General features: G+C 56.7%; 2 protein-coding genes and 1 long non-coding RNA gene across 14 annotated transcripts; 2 read left to right on the top strand and 1 right to left on the bottom strand.

The window, feature by feature from the left end:
• The first annotated feature begins 635 nt into the window (after positions 1-635).
• On the top strand, positions 636-17,135 carry GMI (GEM interacting protein). 12 transcript variants are annotated; one of them, XM_011756060.2, is made up of 21 exons: positions 656-779; positions 1,662-1,746; positions 2,229-2,304; positions 2,413-2,470; positions 3,383-3,508; positions 3,594-3,658; positions 3,762-3,869; positions 5,488-5,568; positions 5,648-5,818; positions 5,920-6,057; positions 6,396-6,592; positions 6,929-7,041; positions 7,162-7,251; positions 8,201-8,278; positions 8,362-8,516; positions 8,714-8,902; positions 8,996-9,133; positions 9,222-9,418; positions 9,735-10,134; positions 14,367-14,433; positions 14,570-15,429. In XM_011756060.2, the coding sequence occupies exons 1-21, from the start codon at positions 761-763 to the stop codon at positions 14,941-14,943; spliced, it is 2,925 nt and encodes a 974-aa protein (XP_011754362.2). In that variant the 5' UTR covers positions 656-760; the 3' UTR covers positions 14,944-15,429. The 12 variants fall into 12 exon arrangements, with proteins under 12 accessions (XP_011757035.2, XP_011756444.2, XP_011754362.2 ...); XM_011758733.2 differs by lacking the exon at positions 8,201-8,278 and having other exon boundaries at positions 636-779; positions 7,171-7,251; XM_011758142.2 differs by lacking the exon at positions 8,201-8,278 and having other exon boundaries at positions 636-779.
• On the bottom strand, positions 10,112-17,969 carry LOC139360298 (uncharacterized). Its single transcript, XR_011617601.1, has 3 exons — positions 17,836-17,969; positions 10,513-10,592; positions 10,112-10,194 (listed from the first exon to the last, which is right to left on the bottom strand). It is a non-coding gene; the product is annotated as an uncharacterized lncRNA (long non-coding RNA).
• Positions 16,154-21,358, top strand: LOC105492735 (lysophosphatidic acid receptor 2). Its single transcript, XM_011761609.3, has 3 exons — positions 16,154-16,789; positions 17,581-18,322; positions 20,455-21,358. The coding sequence occupies exons 2-3, from the start codon at positions 17,581-17,583 to the stop codon at positions 20,766-20,768; spliced, it is 1,056 nt and encodes a 351-aa protein (XP_011759911.1). The 5' UTR covers positions 16,154-16,789; the 3' UTR covers positions 20,769-21,358.
• The last annotated feature ends 31 nt before the right edge of the window (positions 21,359-21,389 follow it).

The raw sequence follows: 21,389 nt of genomic DNA, 5'->3' as shown, positions 1-21,389 counted from the left end.
TCCAGCCCCAAAATTCCACTGTGCTGGGCGTGGGAACATTTTTATAACTGACAAGCGGCTTGTGGCAACCCCAGAGCTGGTGCTTCTGGACAAACCTCCACCCCCTACCTAAAAGGGCTGCTCCCTGGTGTGCTGGAATTGGGGCCTTGAGCCTGATCCAGCTTTGAGGGTCACGGAGGGAGCATCCCCCAGGCCCCTGGCCTCTGGTTCGCCAGCCCCAGAGTATTAGAATTTTGGTTGGAATCGGACAGAATATCAGGCCTCCACTAGGGGGCGCCATGGCTCCAGCGGGGCCCAGGTGGTTTCAGGGCTCTGAGAGACAATCTGGGCAAGGGAATCAGCGGGGTCGCGGGTTGTGGGAGTTCCTGAGAGGGGCTCTCCGGGACGGGTGGATTCTGCAACCATTCAGGGAGGAGGGGGCTGGGGCTCCGTGGGATTCGGGGTAGCACAAATATCTGGGAGGGAAACTATGGCCTAGATGAAGTCTTAGGATGCCCAGTTCAGGGGCACTGCAGCCTCCAGTGGTCGCTTAGGGGGCCCTGGCCCGACCCAGTTTCAGGCGGCTCAGGTAGAGGAGGTCACTATCAAGGCTTCCGGGCTACGGGGGCGTGGTCCGGTATGGGGGCGTGGTCTCTGCTGGGCGGGGCGACGCGGAACCCGGGTGGCGGCAGCTGCGGCGGCAGGAAATCGGGGCTCGGCCCCGCCGGCGCGCGACCCCATCCCCATCCCGGTCCCCGCAGAGCGATCCCCGGGCCCAGACATGGACGCAGCAGAGCCGGGTAGGGGGTTGGGGATCCGGGAGGGGTCTCCCCCAACCATCCCCTGCTTCCTACATTGAGGGGACACGCTTGTCCCGCTCCGTCCCGAAAGCCAGGAGAGGAGTTCCTGAATGGGAAGGACCCAGGGATCCTCCATTGTGGGGAGCCCTATGCCTGGAGGGGTTCGGGACGCCAGCCCTTGATTCCCCCTCCCGCTTTTGATCCCTCACCCCAGACGCCTGGGGGAGGGGGCCCAGGAAGGGGAAGTGGCTGCTTCTGCTTCTGATTTTTGTGATGGGGGCAGGGTGCTGAGGGAGAGGGCAACGCGGTAGGATCCCCACAGAGCTCCTCTATAGCCCTGGGGAGCCGGCAGTGCTGGTCTGGGCCCCCTAGGAGAGGGGGCAGGGGGGCAGCAGCAGAAATGTGGCAGGGTCCGACTTGGTGTTTCCGGCCGTCTTTGTGTCTGTGTTGTGTATGTGGAGTGTCATTCGGTCTTTATGTCCCTCATGGCTTCAGTCTCTCCATGTGTGTTTCTGCCTCAGGCTCTGCCTGGCTGTCCCTTGTGTATTTCCATCTGTCTAGCCTGGGTCCATGTGGTTCCATTGTGAGGCCGGCTCTCTTCTCCGAACAGCCTGGTTGCATCTGGGGCATCTGTTTTGTTGGTTTGCTTCTGGGTGCAGGCAGACCCAGGGTGTGGGTGTCTCTGTTCCCCGAGCAGCTGTCTCTGGTCTCTGGTGGTGTGTGAGTCCATCTGCCTGCCTCAAGTTGGCCCCAACCAAGCCCTCCTACTCGTCTCTTTCTCTCTTTCCCTTTCTCTTCCACCCCCTCCAAATGAGACTGGTTGAGGTGCCGTGGGTGGAGGGAGGCAGTGGTTAGCCCATGTATTACACTCCCCTCCCCCAGGGCTCCCCCCGGCTCCTGAGGGCAGGAAGAGGTACAGTGACATCTTCCGGAGCCTGGACAACCTCGAAATCTCACTGGGGAACGTGTGAGTCTGAGCCTGGATCGCCCCCAAATCCTGCCAAGATGCCCCAAGCCCCTAACCATTTAGGTGCCCTGAAGTCCCATTTGGAACCTGTAACATCTGGACCTACATACCTAATAACCAGAGAAATCTAGGATGGGAGCCTCCAAAATGCCTGGGTATCCCAAAAGTGTCCCCCTAAATAGACTGGAAATCCCCAAAGTGGTCCTAGAACCCTACATATTCTTGTAACCCCTTAATACATTTGCGATCCCTATAATCCCACTCTATGAACCCCAAAGTTACCAGGGGCCCTTCAGACCCTTTTTCAAGTCCCATTTTAAAAAAACTCACCTGATTCCCCCAAAACACCATTCTTCAGACCTCCTAGATACAAGAGATGCCACAGAGGTGATGTTTGCCACAAACAACCCTAAGGTCCCCAGCACCCCTTGGCAGGACAGACTGGGTGTAAGGTGGCATCCTGACACATCTTTATCCCCCAGGACCCTTGAGATGCTGGCTGGAGACCCTCCACTCTCAGAAGACCCAGAACCTGACAAGACCGCCACAGCCACTGCTGTGAGTGGGGAGTAGGGGAATAGGGAGGAAGGCCTCAGGCAGAGGGGGCCTTAGGAAGGCCAGGTCCCTGCCCTGTTTGCTTCTGAATACTGTCTCCCTCCCCCACAGACCAACGAAGCCAGCTGTTGGAGCGGCCCCTCCCCAGAGGGTCCCGTACCCCTCACAGGTAGGGGGGTCTGGAGGCCAGGACAGTGGGGACAGAAAGCAGTCTTTCCTTCAACAAATCACCACTGACCCCCTCTTCCATGCGAGGCATCGTTTAGGTTTTGGGAACATGGTAGTACACACAACAGATCTCAGTCCCAGCCCTCAGGGAGACCCCAGGCAGGGTGGAGGCTGAGGTAGGAGGTTCACTTGAAGCCAGGAATTCGTGACCATGCTGGGCAACAGTGAGACACCATCCCTACCAAAAGAAAAAAAAAATGTTTTAATTAGCTGGATGTGGTAGTGTGTGCCTGTAGTCCCAGCTACTTTGGAAGCTGAGGCTGGAGGACTGATGAAGCCTAGGACTTTGAGGCTGCAGTGAAATATGATCGTGCCACTGCACTGCAGCCTGGATGACAGAGCAAGACCCTGTCCAAAAAAATCAAACACAGGCTGGGTACAGTGGCTCACGCCTGTAATCCCCACACTTTGGGAGGCTGAGGCGGGCAGATCACCTGAGATTGGGAGTTCGAGACCACACTGACCAACATGGAGAGAGCTCGTCTCTACTAAAATTACAGAAAATTAGCCAGGCGTAGTGGTGCATGCCTGTAATCCCAGCTATTCAGGAGGCTGAGGCAGGAGAATCGCTTGAACCTGGGAGGCGGAGGTTGTGGTGAGCTGAAATCACGCCATTGCACTCTAGCCTGGGCAACAAGAGCAAAACACTGTCTCAAAAAAATAAATAAAATCAAAAATCAAAACCAAAAAACAGTGAATCTGTAAAATTGCAACCAGGACAAGTGATCCCAAAGCAGCATTTGGGGAGCTGTGAGGCTGTAGGACAGGGGCCACTGGTCTGGTCTGGGGGCTTAGGGAAGACATCCATAGCAGACTAGGGTGCAAAGGTCAGAGGTCCATCCATTTTCCCCAGGGGAGGAACTGGACTTGCGGCTCATTCGGACCAAAGGGGGTGTGGACGCAGCCCTGGAATATGCCAAGACCTGGAGCCGCTATGCCAAGGAACTGCTTGCCTGGACTGAAAAGAGAGCCAGCTATGGTGAGGACCCCTTCCACCCAGCCCCAGGCACCAGGCAGTCCCCAGACCCCAGCTAGACCCAGAGCCCTGCTCTCTCTTCCCCCAGAGCTGGAGTTTGCTAAGAGCACTATGAAGATCGCTGAAGCTGGCAAGGTGTCCATTCAACAGCAGGTAGTCATCACTAGACCCCCCAGAGAGCCCAACCCCCACTAGAACCTCACCCTTGCCCCCCACAGATCTTCAGTATCCTCCTACACCACTCTGTCTCCCCCAGAGCCACATGCCTCTGCAGTACATCTACACCCTGTTTCTGGAGCATGATCTCCGCCTGGGAACCCTGGCCATGGAGACAGTGGCCCAGCAGAAAAGAGACTACTACCAGGTGAAGGAGCGGGACGGAATGTTACAGAGGGTACCCTGCTGTCCTTCCTCCCAGCAAGCTGGGAGGAAGGCACCACTACCAACATCGCCATGTCACTGATGAGGAAGCTGAGGCCCAGGGATGCTCGGGAACTTGCCCAAGGTTACCCAGCAAAGATTCAAGCTGGGCTTCCTGTGTAATTGCAAAACTTCACTTTACTTTTTTTCTTGAGACACAGTCTCTTGCTCTTTTGCCCAGGCTGGGGTGCAATGGTGCGATCTCAGCTCACTGCAACCTCCGCTTCCTGGATTCAAGCAATTCACCTGCCTCAGCCTCCTGAGTAGCTGGGATTACAGGCGCCTGCCATCACACCCAGCTAATTTTTGTATTTTTAGCAGAGATGGGGTTTCACCATGTTGGTCAGGCTGGTCTCCAACTCCTGACCTCAGGTAATCCACCTACCTTGGCCTCCCAAAGTGGTGGGATTATGGGTGTGAGCCACCACGCCCAGCCAAAAACTTCATTTTTGTTTGTGGGGAGGGGCACGAGGTGCTGAGTGTTCTCAGGAGGAAAGCCTTGGTGTCTTTGCTTCCAAGCAGAAGGGATGGGGTGACTTGAGACTTCTGGACACAGGGGTTGGGGAGAGCAGGTCTGGAGGAGACCCCAGGAGGAGAATACTGACTCAGAAAAGGGTCCAGCCAGGCACAGTGGCTCACGCCTGTAATCCCAGCACTTCTAGAGGCCAAGGAGGGAGGATTGCTTGAGCCCAGGAGTTTGAGACCAACCTGGGCAACACAGTGAGACCCCCCACTCCCGTCTCTACAAAAAAAAAAAAAAAAAAAAATTTTTTTTAATTAGCTGGGCCTGGTACACATGTCTGTAGTGCTAGCTACTAGGAGGCTGAGGCTGGAGGATTTCTTGAGGCCAGGAGTTCGACTAACCTGGGCAACACAGTGAGATCCCTGTCTTTATCGACCAAAAAAATTTTATTTATTTATTTTATTTTATTTTATTTTATTTTATTTTATTTTTTGAGACAGAGTCTCACTTTATCATCCAGGCTAGAGTGCAGTGGCATGATCTCAGCTCACTGCAACCTCCACCTCCCGGGTTCAAGCGATTCTCCTGCCTCAGCCTCCCAAGTAGCTGGGACCACAGGAGTGTGCCATCACATCTGTATAATTTTTGTGTTTTTGTAGAGACAGGGTTTCACCATGTTGGTCAGACTGGTCTCGAACTCAACTCCTGACCTCAGGTGATCTGCCCATTTTGGCCTCCTAAATGCTGGGATTAAAGGCATGAATGAACACACCTGGCTAACCAAAAAAAAAAAAAAAAAGAAATTGTTTTTTGAATTAACTAGGCCTAGTGCACATGCCTGTAGTCCTAACTAACTGAGAGGCTGAGGCAGGAGGATTGCTTGAACTCAAGAGTTCAAGTTCAATGCTGCAGTGAGCCGTGATTGCCCACTTGCACTCCAGCCTGGGCAACAAGAGCAAAACTCTGTCTCAAAAAAAAAAAAAAAAAAAAAAGACTCCAGAGGCGGCAAAGCACATGGCGCAGGAATGGAAGGACTGGGTGGCTGCTTCTGGGGTCGCCCTAAGGCAGCGTCTCCATCCCCATCCCCAACCCTTGCCAGCCCCTCGCCGCCAAACGGACTGAGATTGAGAAGTGGCGGAAGGAGTTCAAGGAGCAGTGGATGAAGGAGCAGAAGCGGATGGTGAGGCTTGGAATGGGTGGAGGGGTAGGCTAAGAGAGAGGCCTGGACGCTGACGTTCTCCTCATCGATGATCCCCCAGAATGAGGCGGTGCAGGCACTGCGGCGCGCCCAGCTGCAGTATGTGCAACGCAGCGAGGACCTGCGGGCGCGCTCCCAGGGGTCCCCTGAGGACCCGTCCCCCCAGGCCTCGCCGGGACCTAGCAAGCAGCAGGAGCGGCGGCGGCGCTCGCGGGAGGAGGCCCAGGCCAAGGTGGGCACCCGGCCCCGAGCCTGTGCAGCGCTTTGGCTCCCCCTGCCCTCTGCTCTCGCCCACACGCGCCCCACCCCGCCCCTGGCCTCCGGTTTCCCCAGGCGCTGGAGGCCGAGACGCTGTACCAGGCCTGTGTCCGCGAGGCCAACGCGCGGCAGCAGGACCTGGAGATCGCCAAGCAGCGAATCGTGTCGCACGTGCGCAAGCTGGTGTTTCAGGGGGATGAAGTGCTGAGGCGGGTGAGGCCCATCTCCAAGGCCATCCCCCCCTCACCCCGTTGGGGCCCCGACTGAGTGCCCCGCTCCTCGCCCCTAAGCCACCCTGGGAACACCAGGACTAGGCCATTTCCCTCGACAGCCAGTTCCCGCCCCCAGACCCATTGTCTCCGCTCCACCCCATGAGATCCTGTCCCCTGGATGACCAGCCCCTGCTCTGACCACGCCTGGGTCCCCTGGCCGACTGCCCTAGTTCCTAAGCCGCCCAGGTGCGTCCCAAACCCTGACCCCGCCCCAGCTCTGGCCCTGCCCCCAGGCTCCCAGGCCCCGCCCCTCCGCAACCTGGTGTCTCCACCCGGCAGGTGACCCTGGGTCTTTTTGGGCTGCGCGGTGCGCAGGCGGAGTATGGCCCCAGTGCCTTCGCGGCCCTGGCCGAGTGCTGTGTGCCCTTTGAGCCGGGCCAGCGCTACCAGGAGTTCGTACGGGCGCTGCGGCCCGAGGCCCCGCCGCCCCCTCCGCCCGCCTTCTCTTTCCAGGAGTTCGTTCCCTCCGTGAACAGGTGGGTCACTGGAGCAGGGAGTTGGGAACGAGCCCTGGAATCGCGATGCCAGGCTGTTGGCACCGCAGGCTGGGTACTCGAGGTCAGAGAACGCAAAGCCTTAGTGGAATTTAGTACTCCAGGCTCTCGGGGGTCTTAGGAGGCTGAATGGGTTGTCCCAGTCCTAGGGGCAGGGGCAGGAATTTGGGGCTACTGTACTGCAGGGGCCACAATACCCATGGGTGTCAGGGCCTGCAGCCCCAAGTGCTTGGAGTTGGTACCTAGACATGATGCCTGGGTGCCATCACCACAGGCCAGTTTCCTGGGATTCAAACCTTCAAACCTCTGTTTTCTCAGCTCCCCTCTGGACATCAGAAAGAAGCTCTCTGGGCCTCTACCTCCAAGGCTGGATGAGAATTCAGCTGAGCCAGGCCCTTGGGAGGATCCGGGCACAGGCTGGCGCTGGCAAGGTGAGTGCAATGAGGGCCGGGTGGGAGTGGTGCCAGGAGTTCATTCCACCCACATATAGGTGGGCTACAGGAGTGGGGTTTGGGAGCAAGGGACCATCCTTATTGACCTGTCCCACCTAGGGACTCCAGGCCCCACTCCGGGCAGTGATGTGGACAGCGTGGGTGGCGGCAGCGAGTCTCGGTCCCTGGACTCTCCCACTTCCAGCCCAGGTAGGGATAGGACCTGGTCCTGACCCACACTCCACCTGTGACCATCCTCCAGCCCCTGGTCAAGTTCTGACCCTCAATCTTTATCATTTCACCTCTGACCTACCTGACACCCCTGACCTATTTCCTCAACCTCTTTTTTTATCTTTTTAAAAATTATTTATTTGTTTATTTGAGACAGAGTCTCATTCTGTTGCCCAGCCTGGAGTGCAGTGGCATGATCTCACTGCAACCTCCACCTCCCAGATTCAAGCAATTCTCCTGTCTCAGCCTCTGGAGTAGCTGGGATTATAGGTGTGTACCACCACACTGGCTAATTTTTGTATTTTTTAGTAGAGATAGGGTTTCACCATGTTGGCCAGGCTGATCTCGAACTCCTGACCTCAGGTGATCCACCTGCCTTGGTCTTCCAAAGTGCAGGGATTACAGGTGTGTGCCACTGCGCCCGGCCTTTTCTTTCTTTCTTTTTTTTTTTTTTTTTGAGACAGAGTCTTGCCCAGGCTGGAGTGCAGTGGTACAATCTTGGCTCACTGCAACCTCCGCCTCCCAGGTTCAAGCGATTCTTGTGCCTCAGCCTCCTGAGTAGCTGGGACTACAGGTGCCTGCCCCCATGCCTGGTTAATTTTTGTATTTTTAGTAGAGACAAGGTTTTGCCATGTTGGCCAGGCTGGTCTCAAACTCCTTGCCTCATGTGATCCTCCTGCCTCGGCTTCCCAAAGTGCTGGGATTACAGGCGTGAGCCACCGTGTCCGGCCTATTTCCTCAACCTCTTGATCCAGCTTATGAACCACACCCCAGGCTGCTGACCCAATTCTCCAACCCTTAACCACTGACCTGTCCAATCCCCCTCCTGACCTCTGACCCCTTAGGAATTAGTGGGTAGTTCTAGAAGCCCTAAAAACTAAGAGTGCCTCCACAGCCCAGGAATCTCCCATGATTCCTCTGACCCCAGGCGCTGGCACGAGGCGGCTGGTGAAGGCTTCGTCCACAGGCACTGAGTCCTCAGATGACTTTGAGGAGCGAGACCCTGGTGAGGCTGAAGCAGGGTAGGGCAGGATGGGACAGGGCAGGGCAGGAGGTGGACCAGGCACCCCTGACCCTGTCTCCCTGCAGACCTGGGAGATGGGCTGGAGAATGGGCTGGGCAGCCCCTTCAGGAAGTGGACGCTGTCCAGCGCGGCTCAGACCCACCGGCTGCGGCGACTGCGGGGCCCGGCCAAGTGCCGCGAATGCGAAGCCTTCATGGTCAGCGGGACGGAGTGTGAGGAGGTGTGGCCCGGGCTAATGACCAAATGACCTTTGCTGATCCCTGATCATCTCCCTGACCTGAGCTTCCTACAGCCTTTCTGCCCCCGGGACCCTAACCTGATGTCTCCCATGAGCCCCCATTCCTTGAGGATCCCTGTAACCTTCTCTTCCCCTACTGGTCCCTAATGACCTCCCTGTCCCTGTGACCTTCCCTGCAGTGCTTTCTGACCTGCCACAAGCGCTGCCTGGAGACTCTCCTGATCCTCTGTGGACACAGGCGGCTACCAGCACGGACACCCCTCTTTGGGGTCGACTTCCTGCAGCTACCCAGGGACTTCCCAGAGGAGGTACCCTTCGTGGTCACGAAGTGCACGGCTGAGATAGAACACCGCGCCCTGGATGTGCAGGTGCTGCCCTGACCCTTTATCATCCCCAGAAGTGTGACCGAATCAATGGCCTGATCACGAACCGGGCGTCTGTTTCTCACCCTCACCCTGCAGGGCATTTACCGGGTCAGCGGGTCCCGGGTCCGCGTGGAGCGGCTGTGCCAGGCTTTTGAGAATGGCCGAGCGTTGGTGGAGCTGTCAGGGAACTCGCCTCATGATGTCTCGAGTGTCCTCAAGCGATTTCTTCAGGAGGTGGGTGCTCAGGACACTGAGGGGAACGTGGGCAGGGGCCCTCCACAGCCCACCCACACTCGTGTTGCGCCCTCCGTTCCACCCCCAGCTCACCGACCCCGTGATCCCCTTCCACCTCTACGACGCCTTCATCTCTCTGGCTAAGACCTTGCATGCAGACCCTGGGGACGACCCTGGGACCCCCAGCCCCAGCCCTGAGGTTATCTGCTCGCTGAAGACCCTCTTGGTACAGCTGCCTGACTCTAACTACAACACCCTGCGGCACCTGGTGGCCCATCTGTTCAGGTGTGCATGGGTCCCTGAGCCTTGAAACACGACCCTCGTCCCTGGACATGCGACTACTGACTACCTTGGCTGACCCCTGACACTGACCTCTGGCCTTTGACCTGTGTTTTCTGAACTCTGAACCATAATCCATGATTCATAACCTTGGGTACTAATCCCTGACCTCCAGCTCTGGATATGTGGTTGCTGGTCTCAGATGACTTACACCTGTGACATGGGCAAGTCACCACTAGGCTGGCCTGTGGGTCCCACCCTTACCCTCAGACCAATGACCTTGCACCCTGTACCCTGACCTTTCTCTTCACACCATCCCCAGGGTGGCTGCACGGTTTATGGAAAACAAGATGTCTGCCAACAACCTGGGCATTGTGTTTGGGCCAACACTGCTGCGGCCGCCGGACAGCCCACGGGCAGCCGGTGCCATCCCTGTCACCTGCCTGCTGGACTCTGGGCATCAGGCCCAGCTTGTGGAGTTCCTCATTGTGCACTACGAGCAGATCTTTGGGATGGATGAGCTCCCCCAGGCCACTGAGCCCCCGCCCCAAGACTCCAGCCCAGCCCCTGGGCCCCTCACAGCCAGCTCCCAACCGCCACCCCTGGACCTTGACCCGGACTCCCAGTCCCCAGTCCTAGCCTCGGACCCCGGCCTGGACCCCAGCCCAGACCCCCAGCCCCACAGTGCCCTGGAGCAGCATCCCACAGCCACACCCACCGAGGTAGGAACCCACTGGGCCCACAGCCATGGAGAGGGCCTTATCTCTGTTCAATTCTCTTACCTTCTCTTTCTTTTTTTTTTTTTTTTTTTTTTTTTTTTTTTTTTTGAGACGGAGTCTCACGCTGTTGCCCAGGCTGGAGTGCAGTGGCGCGATCTCGGCTCACTGCAAGCTCCGCCTCCCGGGTTCCCGCCATTCTCCTGCCTCAGCCTCCTGAGTAGCTGGGACTACAGGCGCCCGCCACCGCGCCCGGCTAATTTTTTGTATTTTTTTAGTAGAGACGGGGTTTCACTGTGGTCTCGATCTCCTGACCTTGTGATACGCCCGCCTCGGCCTCCCAAAGTGCTGGGATTACAGGCTTGAGCCACCGCGCCCGGCCACCTTCTCTTTCATCTTCCTTCCTTTCCTTTAAAAATTTCCTTCATTCTCTTCCTCCCTTGCTCATTTAACTTGTGTTCATTCTGGAAGGAATAGTGAGGAATGAGCAGTGGGCAGTGATGATGTAACAAGAGGGAACAGCCCTGCACAGGTACTAACATGGGTGATCATTCATTCCTCCAACAGAATATTTATTTATTTATTTATTATTTTTTTAATTAATTTATTTTTTTGAGATGGAGTCTCGCTCTGTCACCCAGGCTGGAGTGCAGTGGCACGATTTCAGCTCACCGCAAGCTCTGCCTCCCAGGTTCACGCCATTCTCCTGCCTCACCCTCCCAAGTAGCTGAGACTACAGGTGCCTGCCACCGCACCCAGCTAATTTTTTTGTATTTTTAGTAGAGATGGGGTTTCACCGTGTTAGCCAGGATGGTCTCGATCTCCTGACCTCATGATCTGCCCGCCTCGGCCTCCCAAAGTGCTGGGATTACAGGAGTGAGCCACCGTGCCCAGCCCCAGAATATTTATTGAACACATACTATGGGCCAAGCATTGTCATAGGCACTGCAGATACATCCATGAGCTAAATATCCAAAGACCCTGCCCTCTCAGTGCCTGTGTTTCAGTGGGGAAAGGCAAACCATAAACATGACACAGTCAGTTATCTGAAATGTGATGAGGTGATGATGATAAGGGTAATGGATCATGCAAAGGTGGAGTAATGGCCGGGCGCGGTGGCTCACACCTGTAATCCCAGCACTTTGGGAGGCTGAGGCAGGCGGATCACCTGAGGTCAGGAATTCGAGACTAGCCCGACCAACAAAGAGAAATCTGTCTCTACTAAAAATACAAAAATTAGCCAGGTGTGGTGGTGTGTACCTGTAATAGGAGGCTGAGGCAGGAGAATCGCTTGAGCCCATGAAGCAGAGGTTGTAGTGAGCCGAGACCACGCCACTGCACTCTGGCCTGGGCAACAGAGCAAGACTGCCTCAAAAAAAGAAAAAAAAAAAGTGGGGTAAGACACATGACACCAGGGAGCAGCACAGTGGGAGGTGGAGGGCAGTTTGTAGCACTAAGTAGGATGGTGGGGGCAGGTCTTAGAGAGCAGATGGACTTGAGCAAAGACTGGAAGGATGTGAAGGAGTGAGCTGGCCACATGGAGCTCAGATGAAGGGTGTTCCAGGCAAAGGGAACAGCCAGTGCAAAGGCCCCGAGGTAGGAGCGTGCCTGGTGTCTTAGGGCTCAGCCCCACCCTGTAATGAATGAGGGGAAGGTGGTATGAAGTGATACCAAAGAGGAGTGGGCCCAGGTGGCTCTGCCAGCTACCCCGACCTTGCATCTGCTATTCACAGGATGTGGACCACCACAGAGCACCTCCTATGCATAGGGCACAGACCACCACTGAATGCGCACCTGCTATGCAGGGGACACTGTAGAGACTTCCTGTTGTCCTCCCCACAGTCCTGAGAGGTAGATAGTATTAGTGAAAATCCTTTACAGATGAAACAACGAAGGCTCTGAGCAGTTAATGACCCTAAAAGGGGACTGTAAGCAGTTGGAATCTTTTTTTTTGTTTGTTTTTTGGAGACAGAATCTCACTGTGTCGCCCAACTGGAGTGCGGTGGTGCGATCTCGGCTCACCACAACCTCCGCCTCCTGGGTTCGAGCGATTCTCATGCCTCAGAGACAAGGTTTTGCCACGTTAGCCAGGCTGGTCTCAAACGCCTGACCTCAAGTAATCCACCCACCTCAGCCTCCTAAAGTGCTGCGATTATAGGCATGAGCCACCGCACCCGGCCGCAGTTGGAATCCTTTATTTTTTTAGACAGAGTTTCATTCTTGTTGCCCAAGTTGGAGTGCAATGGCACCTCCGCCTCCTGGGTTCAAGCGATTCTCTTGCCTTAGCCTCCTGAGTAGCTGGGATTACAGGCATGCACCACTACACCCGGCTAATTTTTTTTGTATTTTTATTTTATTTATTTATTTATTTTTTGAGACGGCATCTCGCTCTGTCGCCCAGGCTGGAGTGCAGTGGCGCAATCTCGGCTCACTGCAAGCTCCGCCTCTCGAGTTTACGCCATTCTCCTGCTTCAGCCTCCCGAGTAGCTGGGACTACAGGCACCCGCCACCACGCCCAGCTAGTTTTTTGTATTTTTCTTTTTTTAGTAGAGACGGGGTTTCACCATGTTAGCCAGGATGGTCTTGATCTCCTGACCTCGTGATCCGCCCATCTCGGCCTCCCAAAGTGCTGGGATTACAGGCTTGAGCCACCGCGCCCGCCTTGTATTTTTAGTAGAGACGAGGTTTTTCCATGTTGGTCAGGCTGGTCTCAAACTCCTGACCTCAGGTGATCCGCCCACCTCGGCCTCCCAAAGTGCTGGGATTGCAGGCATGAGCCACCGTGCCCGGCCTGGAATCTTTAATAAAGGTCACCAGTCTGGATCCAGAGCTCAGTTGTGAACCAGGAAGACAGCAGCACCCGCTGCTCTGGATTGCTAGAACAGTCCATGCCCAAGGCCTGTGCTGCTGGTATCTTGCTGCATCTGCCATTCCTGAGAGCAAGGATCTATCCTGCAGCAGCCCGGAGCTGGGAAGCAGCTGCTGGTGAACTGTGGGTGTCTGAGAGCTGGAATGGCTCATGAAGTGCTCGGGACAGTGTCTGATGTGTAGACACTGCCAACCATTTAGCTAAGGATGGAACAGTAAGGTTGGTAAGGTTGCAGAGAGCAGCCCAGGATGGTAGTTCAGAGGTGCTATCTGGTCCTAATGTGGAGAGGGCTGAGCCACTCCCTGGGCTGGCTGTTTGCTAAAAAACGATTTTCTGGCCGGGCGCGGTGGCTCAAGCCTGTAATCCCAGCACTTTGGGAGGCCGAGACGGGCGGATCACGAGGTCAGGATATCGAGACCATCCTGGCTAACACAGTGAAACCCCGTCTCTACTAAAAATACAAAAACTTAGCCGGGCGAGGTGGCAGGCGCCTGTAGTCCCAGCTACTCGGGAGGCTGAGGCAGGAGAATGGCATAAACCCGGGAGGCGGAGCTTGCAGTGAGCTGAGATCCGGCCACTGCACTCCAGCCTGGGTGACAGAGCGAGACTCCGTCTCAAAAAAAAAAAAAAAAAAAAACAATTTTCCCACCCTCATGGAACCCACGGTCCAGACTCAGTGAAGGACACTGCTCTGTGCTGGAAGGGCAAGCAGTACACTTATTATTATTTTTGAGACGGAGTCTCATTCTGTTGCCCAGACTGGAGTGCAGGGGCATGATCTGAGCTCACTGCAATCTCCACCTCCCAGGTCCAAGTGATTCTCCTGCCTCGGCCTCCCTAGTAGCTGGGATTACAGGCATGCACCACCACACCCGGCTAAATTTTGTATTTCTAGTAGAGACGGGGTTTCACCATGTTGGCCAGGCTGATATCGAACTCCTGACCTCAGATAATCCACCAGTGCTGGGATTACAGGCATGCACCACTATGCCTGGCCAAGCAGTACACTTATAAGGGCATCGTCTATCCCCAAACACCAAAACTGCAAAGGATGACAGGTGCACATTCAGTGCTGGTCCATGCCCTGTGCATAGGAGGAGTTCAGTGGTGGTCCATACCCAGTGCATAGTAGGTGCGAAGTCAGGGGTGGCTGGCAGAGCCACCTGAGCCCACTCCTCTTTGGTCTTACTTCCTACCACCCTTCCCTCATTCATTACAGGGTGGGGCTGCGTCCGAACACACCAGGCACGCTCCTACCTCAGGGCCTTTGCACTGGCTATTCCCTTTGCATGTGTAGGAACAAGCCCTCAGCTCTCTAGGAATCTCAAAGAACTGAGATTTTAGTGTTGGGGTCGGTTTCTCCCTGCAGATCCCAACTCCACAGAGTGACCAGAGAGAGGACGTGGCTGAAGACACCAAAGATGGGGGAGGGGAAGGTGAGTATGTTAGGGAGAGGCTCAGGAGTTCTGGGGGTGCCTTGGCCCCAGGGTGACTTGGCTAAAAGATGATTCCTGGGGGGGATATCCAGAGAACTTGGGGGTACTCTGCACTGACCACCCACCCCACACACAGTGTCCAGCCAAGGCCCAGAGGACTCACTCCTGGGGACACAGTCTCGTGGCCACTTCAGCCGCCAGCCGGTGAAGTATCCCCGGGGCGGTGTGAGGCCTGTAACCCACCAGCTGTCCAGTCTGGCCCTGGTGGCTTCCAAGCTGTGCGAGGAGAGCCCCATCACATCAGTGCCCAGAGGGAGTTTGCGGGGGCGGGGGCCTAGCCCTGCAGCTGCCTCCTCTGAGGGCAGCCCCCTGCGCCGCACCCCGCTGCCCAAGCATTTTGAGATCACCCAGGAGACAGCCCGGCTACTCTCCAAACTGGACAGTGAGGCTGTGCCCAGGGCCACCTGCTGCCCGGACGTCCAGCCTGAGGAAGCCGAGGACCATCTCTGACCACCCTGGCACACTAAATAAGGAAGAAGCCCAGATTGTGAAGACGGACGCAATCTCCCTACCTCCCACCACCTGGTGGCCAAACAGCCTGCCAGGAGTTCAATACTGGGAGAGGTCCAGAGGGTTCCTATAAGGAAAAACTATTTAATACATGGCCTATGGGAGGCCTAAAACCCTTTCGGGGGCAATGTCCTGGAATCCCCCAACTGGACACAGGTCACTGCCAAGCATCAGGGCCACTCAGGCTCAGAGGTCACTCAGGGTCAATACTCAGGGTCAATACAGGTTATGAGATCCTGGGGGTTCACCCTAGTCTCCCACCCCTGGGACAGGGGTGCTTTTGCTACTTTGGTTGTGGTCACTCCCCCACACCTGCCTGCCCCCTTCGTGGACTCGAAGTGACCTTCCTGGAGGAGGTGGGCAGTGCAGACTCCACATCCTGGTGGTGCCTGGGGCCTGATGGCCTCTAATAAACTCTGTCCTGTATGCCCTTGGGTGCATCTCTGCTAGGGGAGAGGCCAGCACGGGCAGCACTCCTTTCCCCCGTTTTACCGATCACGGGAATCAAGACCTCTTTTTTTTTTTTTGAGACAGAGTCTTTCTCTGTCGCCCAGGCTGGAGTACAGTGGTGCAATCTCGGCTCACTGCAACCTCTGCCTCCCGCGTTCAAGCGATTCTCTTGCCTCAGCCTCCCGAGTAGCTGGGACTACAGGCGCACGCCACCACGCCCAGCTAATTTTTTTGTATTTTTAGTAGAGACGGGATTTCACCATGTTGGCCAGGATGGTTTCGATCTCCTGATCTCGTGATCCGCCCGCATCGGCCTCCCAAAATGCTGGGATTACAGGTGTGAGCCACTGCGCCCGGCCTCAAGGCCTCCTTCTTGCATCATCAAACACCCTGCAGCATCTACCTAAAGGCAGTTGGGGCTGGGCCGCAGCACCCGGCTGAGTCACGCCAGCCCGGCCCTCCCGGAGCTCTGCGTCCCCGATCTGGTCCTGCATAATCAAATACAGTATAACAAAGTGCAGATAACCGGGACAATGGGGCTGTGTGCTCCGGACCGTGGGAGCCCGGGGCCGCCGCAGGGAGGCGGAGGGAGGAAGCCACAGGGCAGGGCAGGGCCGGGCTTTGCAGGGGGCAGCGCTGTCCCAGGGTGAGGGGTACGGGGGCGGGATTGCAAAACCCTAGCTTGCGCCCGATGATCAGCTGGGGCCGCAGGCGTGGGCCTCGCACAGGAGGCCGCGGCGCGCTGTAGCTGCGAGCTGGGAAAGCCGAGGATGGGCGGGGGTCCGGGCGGTGGGAGCCAAGTCGGATCAGGGAGTGGCTTGTAACTCGGCGGCCCATTGGACACGAAGAAGAGAGTGGGGTGGGGCTGGGAGGGTTGGGGGTCCGGAGAAGGGGCGCGGACCCAAGACCACCTGGAGCTCCGCCCGGGCTGCGCGGAGTCGCGGCGGGAATTTTGGGGTCGCCGGGTGACTCAGCCCCGCAGGCTCGAAACTGCGGGCGCGTGAGGTGTGCAGGGGCCGGGGTGGGGGTCCCGCGCCGGAAATAGAGGCGACCGAGGGGCCGCGAGGCGGGGAGGAAATAGGGGGGCTGCGGTTCCGGGCGACACCGCCCCCGACGCGGCCGCGGAGGCGGGGCTCCCCCAGGTGGCGGGGCGGGACTCCCCCAGGTGGCAGGGGCGGGGCGCCGGGGAGACCCCGCCTCCCGCGCCCTCTCAGCAGCCCACGCAGGGCGCACCCGGACGCTCCACCGCTCCCGCCGCGGTCGCCGGGCCATGGGCCTCGAGCCCGCCCCGAACCCCCGCGAGCCCGCCTTATCTGCGGCGTGACGGGAGGCCCAGGTGAGGCCGGCACGGACGGGAGGCGGGCGGGTGCGGGCCTGGGCCCGGGGGAAGGGCGCGGCACGTGCCTGCGGGGCCAGGACGCCGCCCCCTGATCCCTGAACCCCCTACCCCTTCCCCAGTCTGGAGACGCCTGGAGGCCCGGCCAGCTGTCCCTTCCCCAACCGCTGTCTTTGTCCCGGAGACCGCCAGTGTCCTCCGTCCCACCCGGAACAGCCTATTGCCCCGCCCGCTTGGGAAGCACTCGCGCCCAAATCCGGCAGACCAACTTCTGGGACCGACTCTCTGTCCACTCCGATCACCTCCACGCCTCGGCACCGCTCCCTCGCAGGGTCCTAGCAAGTGACCTCACTCTTGTGGGCACATGCTCCCGGGTCTCTGCTCCCCACACTGACTCCAGCACCTAAGTGACCCTCCCTCATCTCGTCCCGCAGCTCACACCCCTTTGTCTTGCCTCTCCCTACAGCCCAAACCGGGTCACACATTGGCGGCAGGTGGGCTGGGATTCGACCATACATGGGTTTTGTTTCACTTCTTCTGGTTCAAAACCCTGTTGACTTGGGTTATGTCTTGACACAGGTCTTATTAGTAGGTAAGAAACAGCAGCTCCTCCACCCCCACCCCAGCCCCATGGAGCTTGCTTTTTCCAGGCTACCGTGGTCCTCACCACTGCCACTTTGCTCTGAGGCATCTGAATTCAAGACCCTTGTCCTTCCTTGTCCTCTGTAGCTGCCGCCCCTCCCTGTGTCCTTCCAAGAAGCGCCACATGCAATGATCTCTTGTGTCCCCAGATGGTCACCATGGGCCATTGCTACTACAACGAGACCATTGGCTTCTTCTATAACAACAGTGGCAAGGAGCTCAGCTCTCACTGGCGGCCCAAGGATGTGGTCGTGGTGGCACTGGGGCTGACCGTCAGCGTACTGGTGCTGCTCACCAATCTCCTGGTCATAGCAGCCATCGCCTCCAACCGCCGCTTCCACCAGCCCATCTACTACCTGCTAGGCAACCTGGCCGCAGCTGACCTCTTCGCGGGCGTGGCCTACCTCTTCCTCATGTTCCACACTGGTCCCCGCACAGCCCGACTTTCACTTGAGGGCTGGTTCCTGCGGCAGGGCTTGCTGGACACAAGCCTCACTGCGTCGGTGGCCACACTGCTGGCCATCGCTGTGGAGCGGCACCGCAGTGTGATGGCGGTCCAGCTGCACAGCCGCCTGCCCCGTGGCCGCGTGGTCATGCTCATTGTGGGCGTGTGGGTGGCTGCCCTGGGCCTGGGGCTGCTGCCCGCCCACTCCTGGCACTGCCTCTGTGCCCTGGACCGCTGCTCGCGCATGGCACCCCTGCTCAGCCGCTCCTATTTGGCTGTCTGGGCTCTGTCGAGCCTGCTTGTCTTTCTTCTCATGGTGGCTGTCTACACCCGCATTTTCTTCTACGTGCGGCGGCGAGTGCAGCGCATGGCAGAGCACGTCAGTTGCCACCCCCGCTACCGAGAGACCACGCTCAGCCTGGTCAAGACTGTCGTCATCATCCTGGGTGAGTGGGGCCCTCAGGGGGCAACAGGCACCCTGCTTCCCCCTGTTTCCCACAAGACGCTTGGAAGCAATTAACAAAACAAGCTACCTGATAGAGGGTGATAGGGGGAAGACTTAGGTGGGGAATGTTCTCCAGGGAGGTCATATATGAGCAGAGGCCTGAATGCTGAGGATAGGAACAGAGAGAGTTCCAGGCAGAGGAAACAAAGTAAAAACCTAAAGGCAGTACCAGGCCAGAGCCTCTAAAGAGGAAAGCGGGCTTGTGAGGAGGAGAGTTCGGCAAGGCCTTAAGGGGCACAGACAGGAGTCATATTTTGAGTTTCGTGGGAAGCCCTTGAGAGTTTTTAGCAGTGCTGGCCGGGTGCAGTGGCTCACGCCTGTAATCCCAGCACTTTGGGAGGCTGAGGCGGGCGGATCAACTGAGGTTGGGAGTTGGCAACCAGCTTGACCAACATGGAGAAACCCCGTCTCTACTAAAAATACAAAATTAGCCAGGTGAGGTGGAGTTTTTTGAAACTCCATCTCAAAAAAAAAAAAGTTTTTAGCAGTGCTAAGCCTGGTTTAACAAAAAGCCTTTAAATTATTTTTTAATCTATATGTATTTTTAAATTATTATTATTATTATTATTATTTTGAGACTGAGTCTCGCTCTGTCACCCAGGCTGGAGTGCAGTGGCGCAATCTCGGCTCACTGCAACCTCTGCCTCCCAGGTTCAAGTGATTCTCCTGCTTCAGCCTCCTGAGTAGCTGGGACTACAGGTGCATGCCACTACGCCTGGCTAATTTTTTTTTTTTTTTTTTTTTGAGACGGAGTCTCGCTGTGTCTCCCAGGCTGGAGTGCAGTGGCGTGATCTCGGCTCACTGCAAGCTCCGCCTCCCGGGTTCACGCCATTCTCCCGCCTCAGCCTCCCAAGTAGCTGAGACTACAGGCGCCCGCCACCACGCCCGGCTAGTTTTTTTGTGTTTTTAGTAGAGACGGGGTTTCACCATGTTAGCCAGGATAGTCTCGATCTCCTGACCTCGTGATCCACCCGCCTCGACCTCCCAAAGTGCTGGGATTACAGGCTTGAGCCACCGCGCCCGGCCCGCCTGGCTAATTTTTGTATTTTTGGTAGAGATGGGGTTTCACCATGTTGGCCAGGATGGTCTCGATCTCTTGACCTTGTGATCCACCCGCCTTGGCCTCCCAAAGTGCTGGTATTACAAGCATGAGCCACCGCACCCGGCCCATACTTTTAAATTTCGAAATTTTTTTTTTTTTTTTAGAGACAGGGTCTTACTCTTGCCCAGGCTGGACTATAGTGGCTCCATTGTAGCTCACTGCAGCCTCGACCTTCAGGGCTCAGGCAATCCTCCCGCCTCAGCTTCCTGAGTAACTGGGACTACAGGCATGTGCCACCACACCTGGCTAATTTTTTATTTTTTGTAGAGATGAGGTCTCACTATATTGCCCAGGCTGGTCTGAAACTCCTGGCCTCAAGCGATTATCCTGCCTCAGCCTGTCAAATGCTTCAGTGAGGTATGATCATGCCACTGTACTCCAGCCTAGGTGATAGAAGGAGACCCTGTCTCAAAAAAACACACACAGGCCAGGTGCAGTGGCTCACGCCTGTAATCCCAACACTTTGGGAGGCCGAGGCAGGCGGATCATGAGGTCAGGAGATCGAGACCATCCTGGCCAATGTGGTGAAACCCCATCTCTACTAAAATTTTTTTTTTAAAAAGCAGCTGGGCGTGGTGGCGGGCACCTGTAGTCCCAGCTACTCTGGAGGCTGAGGCAGGGGAATCTCTTGAACCTGGGAGGCAGAGTTTGCAGTGAGCCAAGATTGCACCACTGCACTCTAGCCTGGCGACAGAGCAAGACTCCATCTCAAACACACACACACACACGCGCGCGCGCACACACACACACACAAAATGTCCAGTGCCTTGGCCACTGTGTACCAATTAGCAAAGATGGCCCATCTTAGCGGGCCTTCCTGTCACACTGCAGAATCAGCAAAACAGGCAACTGTTGCACTGCAAACTGCACCGTTATTGTTTGAGCTCTGGATACCTCTCCAACCCCAAACTGAGAGCTGTAGGTGCCGCCTCTGACAGCTTGCCCAGCTCACTTCCGCCTCTGTCCCACAGGGGCTTTCGTGGTCTGCTGGACACCAGGCCAGGTGGTACTGCTCCTAGATGGTTTGGGCTGCAAGTCCTGCAATGTCCTGGCTGTAGAAAAGTACTTCCTACTATTGGCCGAGGCCAACTCACTGGTCAATGCTGCCGTGTACTCTTGCCGAGATGCTGAGATGCGCCGCACTTTCCGCCGCCTCCTCTGCTGTGCGTGCCTCCGCCGGTCCACCCGCGAGTCTGCCCACTATACATCCTCTGCCCAGGGAGGTGCCAGCACTCGCATCATGCTTCCCGAGAACGGCCACCCACTGATGGACTCCACCCTTTAGCTACCTTGAACTTCAGCGGTATGCAGCAAGCAACAAATCCACAGCCCCTGATGACTTGTGGGTGCTCCTGGCTCAACCCAACCAGCGGGACTGACTGACTGTCAGGCCAGGGTCTGGCACGGCACAGCACCACTGCCAGCCCTCCCCAGGCACACCACTCTGCCCAGGGAATGGGGGCTTGGGGTCATCTCCCACTGCCTGGAGGAGTCAGATGGGGCACAGGAATCTGGCTCTTCAGCCATCTCAGGTTTAGGGGGTTTGTAACAGACATTTTTCTGTTTTCACTGTGTATCCTTGGTAAGCCCTGTGGACTGTTCCTGCTGTGTGATGCTGAGGGTTTTAAGGTGGGGAGAGATGAGGGCTCTCTTGGGCCATGCTACCCAGTGTGACTGGGTAATGAGGACAGACTTATGGACGTCCCATCCACCTGAGGCTGATTCTTTAGCAGCAGAGACTAAGGGATGCAGAGTGTGAGCTGGGAAAGGTTTGTGGCTCCTTGCAGCCTCCAGGGGCTGGCCTGTCTCTGTTAGAACTGAAGCAGTCCACTGGGAGGGGATGATACAAGGAGTAAACCTTTCTTTTCACTCTGAGGTCTCCAAAACATTTGTTGTTATCAGTTCA

This window comes from Macaca nemestrina, chromosome 20, assembly GCF_043159975.1.
Source record: "Macaca nemestrina isolate mMacNem1 chromosome 20, mMacNem.hap1, whole genome shotgun sequence".
Taxonomy (NCBI): Eukaryota; Metazoa; Chordata; class Mammalia; order Primates; family Cercopithecidae; genus Macaca; species Macaca nemestrina.
This window is presented reverse-complemented; position numbering and strand designations above follow the sequence as displayed.